Source organism: Gavia stellata, chromosome 10 (assembly GCF_030936135.1).
Source record: "Gavia stellata isolate bGavSte3 chromosome 10, bGavSte3.hap2, whole genome shotgun sequence".
Lineage (NCBI taxonomy): Eukaryota > Metazoa > Chordata > Aves > Gaviiformes > Gaviidae > Gavia > Gavia stellata.
The window spans coordinates 34999235-35007508 of NC_082603.1; the positions used below are offsets into that span (position 1 = coordinate 34999235).

Consider the following 8274-nt stretch of genomic DNA (forward strand, 5'->3'; position numbering starts at 1 on the left):
CGCAGGACGAGCCGATTCGAAACCAACAAAAGATGCCACAGCAGACGCACGGATCAGAAACCACGTCCCAGGAGACGACGGCGCGGACGGGAAAGCCGGAGCCTGTGTGAAGGAAACTGAGTTCCTGGAAGGACGGGGGCATGCAGAGGGCAGCGGCCCCCCCGCTCGCGTCCCCGGCATTGCGGACGCTCTCCGGGGCTGCGGGTTAAATCCCACTGTGCAACTTGGGGCCGGCGCTACCTGAGGCCCACAGGTCCCTCCCACCTCCCCGTTTACTCTCGGCGTAAAGGCAGCTATGTCAGCGCTGTCCTGGACTGCAAAACGCTGCGCGTAGCGTTACCCCAAGGGATCGCCGTAGCACGTTCCTGGTGAAAACCCTGCGTCAAAATACTGTTCGCTCTCACCGCCGCCGGTGCCACAGACCGTGCCGGGTATTTCACAACGTTGCGTGCTGAGGTTTTGCAGAGCCGGGGAGGTTATTTCCTGAGCGCGCTGGCGTTCGCTCGGAGGGGAACAGCGAGAGTGCAATCCCCAGGGATGCGGGGAAGGCGGACGACTTCACCCTAACTGTGAATTTAAGGGGAGACCCGCGGCCTTCGGAGGCCTAAAGGTGACACCTTCGGGGGTGACAGCGCCAGACTGCTCCGACAACGCCCCGGCACGGGAAGACCCTCAGCCTCGCCAGGCCAAGCTCGGCCCTGCCACAGGCGCGACCTCCGTGGCCAGGACGGACCAACGGCCACCGGCCCACGCTCCCACGGCTTCTCTCCGAGGGCACGGCCCCGTGCTCCCAGCTCTTCTCTCCGGGCACCGCCGCCGATCGGCGATGCCGGCCGCTGACGCGGGCGAGGGCTGAGCAGCTGCCTCGCAGCAGGAGCGGGCGGCCTTCGCGCCGCTGGAGCCCGAGGCCTCGGCCGGGCCTAGCCTGGGAACCGAGGGCCAAGGCGAGGCCTTGCTCCGAAACAGCGCTGCCCGGTGCGCGACACCGAGCTGTGGCCCGGCTTTGCTCCCCGGGGCAGCGGGCAGGAGCGCACCGGGCCGGGCCTCCCCGGGGCAGCGGGCAGGAGCGCACCGGGCCGGGCCTCCCCGGGCAGGAAAGCACCGGGCCGGGCCGGGCCTCCCCGGGCAGGAGGACGCGCTCCGGCACGGCTGGCGGCTCCGGCTCTTGGGGACAAACCCGAGCTCCCCCCCGCAGGCGGCCGGTGGCCGACCCGGCCCCGCCGAGCCCGGCCTCCAGCTGCTCCCGCCCCGGCCCGGCCCGGGAGCGGCGCCCGCTCCTTCCCGGGGCGGCGGCGGCGGCGCGGCGTGGGGGGGACCCGGCGCCGCCCGCACACGCGCTGCACAGCGGCCCCGCCCACCCCCGCAGGCCCCGCCCCTCCCTCCCCTCCGGCGGCCAATGGGCAGCCGCCGCCCCGCCGGTTCCCGTGGCGGCCCGGCCGGCAGCCGCGGCTCTGGCGCGGGGTCGGGCCGGCCGATCTCGGCGGCGAAGGGGAGCGGCCTCATTTGCATGACCCAATAGGAGGGCGGTATGCAAATATAGCCGGCGCGGGTTGGCCGGGCGCGGGTCGGATAACGCCCGCGGGGCGCCTTTGTGCCGCAGAGGCGGCGGCGGCGGCGGCGCGGAGCGCGCGGGGCGGCACCGGCACCGGCACCGGCACCGGCACCGGCACCGGCACCGGCACCGGCACCTGCCCCTCCCCCTCCCCCTCCCCGCGGCTGCACTATGACTCTGGAGGAGCTGCCTGGGGACCACCGCACGGCCGGGAGGTACGGGGACGGGTACGGTAGGCGGGGGTGCGGCGGCGGGGTGTCGGCCCCGGGTGACGGCGGCCTGTCTCTGCTTGTCCCGGCGGCAGGATGGAGCAGGCGGGGGACGCGCTGGAGGAGGTGCTGAGCAAGGCGCTGAGCCAGCGGAGCCTCACCCTCGGCGTCTACGAGGCCGCCAAACTGCTCAACGTGTGAGTGACCCCCCCCGCCGCCGTCCCCTGTCCCCCCCCGCTGCCCCCCGGTGCCCCCGCCGGTGACCGCGGCTGTCCCCGCAGGGACCCGGACAACGTGGTGCTGTGCCTGCTGGCGGCCGAGGAGGAGGAGGCGGAGGACGCGGCCCTGCAGATCCACTTCACCCTCATCCAGGCCTTCTGCTGCGAGAACGACATCGGCATCCTGCGGGTCAGCAACCCGGCGCGGCTGGCCCAGCTCCTGCTGCCCGCCGCCGGCCCCGAGCCGCCCGCCGACCTCCACTGCGTCCTCGTCACGGTGAGCCGGGCCCCCGCCACCCCGCTCCCGGGGCGTCGTGCCCGCGCGACGCCCGCCAAGCGGCCGAGGACCCGCTCGTGGCCCTTCAGCCGCCGGTTCCCGCCGGCTCGACGCCGGGGCGGCGCGTCCCGAGAGGGCTCGATGCGGGGCGGCGTGTCCCGAAAGAGGCAGCCGGCACGCTCCGGCTGCGAGGCGTAACTCGTCTTTCCAGTAAGCGATGATGAATGCGCCGGGCACGTCTTTTATCCTGCAAAGCCCGGAATCGAGCGCAATTCCAAAATGGCATTCGGTAAAACCAGAACTGACCGCGCCTGGGGCACGGTGGCGGTGGCTGCAGCCCTCGCTCGGGGCTCGGACCCGTGTCCGGCGAGCGGGCCGGCACGGGGAGGGTCCCACGGGACCTGCGGGGCCCCAAGGAGACTTTTTTTTTCTTTTTTCCTTCTTTTCTTCCTCCTTTTCCTACTCCACCCCGGAGTCCGGGGCTGCGACACCCTCGCACCACTCCGGGGTGGGTGGGTTTGTTTGCCGTAGCGGCGACTCGAGACAATTCACGCTCTTGGGTTTTCTGCTCCTCTTTGAATCTCGGGGGGTTGTTTTTTGCTGCCCGGTGAAAGCTCCCCCCTCTCCCCCTCTCCGCAGAACCCCCACGCCTCGCAGTGGAAGGATCCAGCGCTGAGTCAGCTGATGTGCTTCTGCCGGGAGAGTCGCTACACGGATCAGTGGGTGCCGGTGATCAACCTCCCGGAGCGGTGACCGCGCCGGGGCACGAACGAACTGAACCGAATTGCACTGAAGTTTTTGCAATACTTTGGCGGTTGCTCAGGAAGTAACTCCCTGCCCCGGCACGAGGATTACAGGGGAGGGGGGAGGAAAAAAAAAAACAAACCAAAAAACCACCAAACCCAACAAAAAAAAAACGCTAAAAACTGCTGTCGAGGGGGGGTAGGCTGAAGTTGAACTCCGTGCTGTTGGGGGGGACCGAAGCAAAGTGACTCCGAAGCGATGGGGACGAGCGCGGAAGCGAAGCGGGAAGAGCAGCGCCGGAGGAATGAGCCCGGGACGCCGCGGGACTCGCGGAAAACGCCCGTCGCAGGGTTTTTTGTGTGGTTTTTTTTTTTAAAGTGCAACTTAGTTTCTGGTTTAAACACCTTAAAGAGCAAAAAGGTTAATCCAAACGTTTTCCAAACCATTTTATTGTATTTTTGGGATGTGAAGTCTCAAGTTTTTATGCTAAGATATATAATAAGTTATTTTATGATATTGATGAAAAAATTATTTATACTCGGAGGTTTGAGAACCAGAATGCCCTTAAGCAGTTGGTCCGCAACCACACAGCTTTTCACAGTTGGCTGTTAACAGCAGCGACGTTAATATAATTGTTTGAAATGGGGTAGTTTTGTTTTTCGGGTTTTTGGTTGTTTGTTGTTTTGTGGGTGGTGGGGTGGTGTTTTTTTTTGTTTTTATGGGTTGTTTTTTTTTTTCTTTGAAATAAAGTTTAAACTCAACCCCTTGGTCCTGGGTTTTATTTTCCTCCCCCGTTCACTAGCGTACAGTCAAAAGGGCTCCTTTGGCAGCTGCTTCCTTGTCCCGGCCACAGGGCAAGGTCCTGGTGCGCCGGTCCCGTGGGGCTTTACTCCTCGCCCCTCCCAACCGTTACGTGAAAAAAGCAGCTGATGCGCTGCAGGAAATGTCGGGAATGTTATTTATTTTCCTTGAATGCTGCCGCTTACCAGCAGAGTTTAAAGAAAAAAAAAAAAAAGGAGTAAGAGCGGGAGGCTGCGTTATTTTGGAGGCTCCACCGCTCCTGCAGAGCCCGAGTCTTCTTGGAAGTTGGGGAAACCACGTTCCTCAAAGTCGGGAATCTTGACCCGATGTTCCCTTTCCCGGGACGGTGTCAGCCGGAGCGTAGCCTGCAACACTCCCCCCGGGGCTGGGGGTTCCCGGGCCGGGCTCCCCCTTGAACGCCACGCACGCAATCGCCCGGCTCCGTGCGGCAGAACCCTCTCTCCCGGCCCCGAGAGAGCTGGAAAACAGCCTCCCTTGCGCCCACGCCGCTTGCTGCCGGCAAGGGCCCCGGGCAGGCCCCAGGGATGCCGCTGACCTACATGGGCGCTTCCCTAATGGCACGTGCGTGCCGCGCCCCGACGCGCTGCCTTGCGGCACCCGCCCGGCTCGCCGGACCCCGCGAGGCCTCGTGCGCGCCCCGGCAGAAGGGTCGCTTTGTCCCTGGCAGGATGAGTGCGCCACCGACCACGGCCAGTGTGGCGAGGCCGGACTGGTTCTCCCGCTCGACGGCAGGCTCCGGTGCGAGGCCGCCCGTCCCCATCCCGCGCGGTGCTGCAGGGCTGCGTCGGCAGCCTCGCGCCACGGCCGGCACGTAGCTCAGGCGCCCGTCCTCAGCCCCCGGGGACGGCCACGGGGATGTGGGATGGCTGCGGGACCGCGCGGGAGCAGCACCGCCATTGGCACGTGGGGGCTGCTGCCCACGGACCCCCCGTGCAGGAACTGCACTCGCTGCCCACCGCGGCACGCAGCCGGGGGAAAACCAGGGGTGAGCTCCGGCAGCCGCCGCCACCACCAAGGAGGTCAGGTTGGGCTCGGGCACGGCGGCTGCACAAAAAGGGAGTTTTCTGAACATCCCGTTTTTAGCTTCGCTATTGCGGCGTCTCAAAAGGAATTAACACCCCAAGAGCTGATCCGCCACCGGCTGCCGCCTCAGCGCACACGTATTTAAAAATCCTCCGTCTGTTGCACGCCACTTCAGCAGCACAAATGCCAGATAGGGAGAGAAAAAAAATAACGTAACGGCGTCCGACCGTAACCACGTGCCAATCCCGCTCCCGGGACCTTTCACCCTCCCCTGCCATCGCACAGCGGACACTCTCCTGCCCTTCGCTAAGTGTGTAGCAGAGCGGGGGGGTGGCGGATCAATCACGGCTTTGGAATTCAAATTAATTGCACATATTTGCAATTTCACTGAGTTCCTTGCGCAGGAACCCCCCGAACCCCCGGGTGCTCCCGGTGTCTCCCCAGCCCCTGTCCCGCACCCGGGTCCAGGCGGCCCAGCGCGCACCCGTGCACACAAACGCTCTTTTTTCTCCCCAAACCAGCCAGCTCCGGGGTGGGGGGGTCCCACCCGGCCAGGGGCCGAGCCCCCCCAAAACACCCGGCAAGGGGGGCCTCGGCCCTCCCCCGAGCAGCCGCAGCCAGAAACGGGTCCCGGGGATCAAAGCTGGACAGTGCTGGGAAGGGGAAGGGGGAAAAGGGAAAGGGGGAAAAGGGAAAGGGGGAGAAGGGGAAAAGGGGAAAAGGGGAAAAGGGGAAGGGAAAAGGGGAAGGAAAAGGGAAGGGAAAAGGGAAGGGGAAGGGGGAAGGGGAAAAGGGGAAGGGGAAAGGAAAAGGGGAAGGGGAAGGGAAAAGGGAAGGGAAAAGGGAAGGGAAAAAGGAAGGGAAAAGGGAAGGGAAAAGGGAAGGGGAAGGGGAAAAGGAGAAGGGGAAAAGGGGAAGGGGAAAAGGGGAAAGGGGAAAGGGGAAAGGGGGAAGGGGGAAGGGGGAAGGGGGAAGGAAAAGGGGAATGGGAAAGGAAAAGGGGAATGGGAAAGGAAAAGGGGAAGGGGAAAGGAAAAGGGGAAGGGGAAAGGAAAAGGGGAAGGGGAAGGGGAAAGGGGAAATGTGAGGGGAAGGGAAAAGGTGCAGGACACGTACCAGGAAGGACGTTAATTCCGATAACCAGCCAAAAGAGGGGGAAGCCACAGCTGCCGGCGGCAATGGGACATCTTTGGACCCTGGAGCCGGGCCCTGGAGAGCTGTTCTTGAGCTGCTGCTCTGCCCGGCGCTAATTTTGGGCTTATTTTATTTAATTTTGGGCTAATTTTGTGCCGCAGCCAACATCGGGGTCCTGCTCCCGCTCCCCCTCCCCGTGGGGCCGGCCTGGGCTGCTGCGTGCGGGGACGGGGGGTTCGGGCCCCGTTCCATGGCAGCTGCTAATGCAGGGGGGCACTTCCCGAAGGAAATCCTCCTTCTCTCCCTATATATATGGACATATTTATAGAGACACATACACACGTATAAATAACAGCTTTGGCTTGGGGAAGAACCTCCGTTTCTGGCTTGTAACAAACCGGACCCCTGACTCGAACCCAAAAAGCATCAAGAGGGAGCGACACGTTCAAGCAGAACCTGATGCTTTTGGGCAGGGTGCAGGGCCAGGAGGGCCCCGGCTGGGCTGCCGCCTCCCCGGGAAGGGGCTCAGCCTCGCACGGGGGACCCCAGCCCCCGGCCGACGGCCCCGGGGAGGGACACCGGTGTTTTGGGGATGGGGGTGACGGCCCCGCACCCGGCACACCGGGCTGAGCCAGGTGAGGGATGGGTCAGGAGTGCCCCGGGACAAAGGAGGTGGGCAGTAATTAAAAAGAGAAGGAGAAAAAACATCTCCCCCCGCAACAGAACCGCGGCTTTACAAAGGGTCTTTAATAAATCTAAACTCTTGTTTTTTTTAATAAGGAACACACAGCTCCTGTCGCTGCTCCAGGGCCGAGGTGTCCTGCGGCTCTCGCCCCTGCGGCCGTGCTCATCCGAATAACCCCCCCCGGTGCCCAGCCCAGAACTGTGAGCAGATCTTGTGAGATCTCCTTTTTCCCCCCCCTTTTAGCCCCATCGGTTTGACGTGAGCAGGTCCTACCCGAGACAAGATTTACAGCATCACAGAATCACTACGGTTGGAAAAGACCTGTCAGATCATCGAGTCCAACCACCACCCCAACCCCACCATGCCCACTAAACCATGTCCCGCAGTGCCACGTCCACACCTTCCTTGAACACCTCCAGGGATGGGGACTCCACCACCTCCCTGGGCAGCCTCTTCCAATGCTTCACCACTCTCTCAGGGAAGACATTTCTCCTAATATCCAGCCTAATTTAAACACCACCTGCAAGCACGCTTGAGGGTCTCGGTAGGCGCAGCCTGGCCATCCCACCTGGGGGTTGCAGAAGACCTGTCCTGCTGCCACCCGACGCTACCGGGTTCTTTTGGGGAGCCTTGGCAGATTAGGAGGGGTCAGGAGCAGGGGGTACCGGTGACACCCGCACCAGGTCATCCCCATCCCGACCCCACCAGCACCCTTCCCACGGGCGAAACACCCAGCCACGCACCAGCACGGCAGCAGCGAGTCCAACCTTTGCAGCTCACCAGCTCCAGGAGGCCAAAGAAAAGGAACGATGGTAAGTTGGAAGCATAGAAAAAGCAGAAATATTTTAGCAAGGGGCTATTTTAGCCGGAGTCAGGTCTCTGAGCCCCCAACCAGCCCTTCTCCCTCTAACGCAACACGGCATCACAGAGTCAAAGCAGAAAATGCAGAGCAAAACCACAAATAACAAGCTGGCTGCTTAATTTAGGCGGGAGGGAGGAAGAATAAATACCAATTCTGGAGCGGTATTGGGTTCACTTGACATAAGAGAGGGGCAGCGCGGTGATGCGGCGCGGCGGGGCGGCACAGCCGTGCCGCTCCGCCGCGCCGCATTGCCGTGCCGCCTCCGTGGGTTTCCCCCAGCAGCCGCGGATGCAGATGGGCTCATTGCTCCTTTTTTCATTCTACAGCAAAATCCCTATTTCCCCCAAATTTGACCATTCCTGTTCTTTCACGGGAGCATTTATAGCAAAAGAGCAAAGGGCAAACATAGCCGCTCGAGCTCTCACACGTCCCTATACATTGCATTTAAAAAATAACAAGTTTACCGAAAATCCACGCACTAAACGCCGTCAGAAGCAGGCAGTCGCCTGGTGCTGAGTTAGCTGCTGATCTCAAGTCGTCTATCTAAAACTGGGAAAGCACCTGAAAAAAAAACAACCCACCCCAACAACCTGGCACGGTGTTTTTAGTCGTACGCCTCTGATCACTGGTGCGATCATGGCCACCTACAATCGATCCTTTTGTTCTCTGGATGTGTAAGCAAGCGTGAAATAGATGCTGGCATAAATCTTGCCCCAGCGTCGCAAGGATGTCAAAATTGCATGGAAAA

The 8274-nt window shown here is 62.3% G+C and overlaps 1 protein-coding gene across 1 annotated transcript; it reads left to right on the top strand.

Annotated features, from left to right (window-relative positions):
- The first annotated feature begins 1723 nt into the window (after window positions 1-1723).
- On the top strand, window positions 1724-3653 carry GADD45A (growth arrest and DNA damage inducible alpha). The gene is made up of 4 exons (XM_059822095.1): window positions 1724-1767; window positions 1857-1958; window positions 2043-2256; window positions 2896-3653. Exons 1-4 carry the CDS (start codon window positions 1724-1726, stop codon window positions 3007-3009), a joined length of 474 nt encoding a protein of 157 aa, XP_059678078.1. The 3' UTR covers window positions 3010-3653.
- Window positions 3654-8274: the final 4621 nt, after the last annotated feature.

Bases quoted from the DNA above. Each gene is read 5' to 3' on its own strand.
- GADD45A (XM_059822095.1), top strand. From the start codon at position 1,724: ATGACTCTGGAGGAGCTGCCTGGGGACCACCGCACGGCCGGGAG. The intron at 1,959-2,042 runs GTGAGTGACCCC...CTGTCCCCGCAG, and splicing joins GCCGCCAAACTGCTCAACGT to GGACCCGGACAACGTGGTGC. The intron at 2,257-2,895 runs GTGAGCCGGGCC...CCCTCTCCGCAG, and splicing joins TCCACTGCGTCCTCGTCACG to AACCCCCACGCCTCGCAGTG.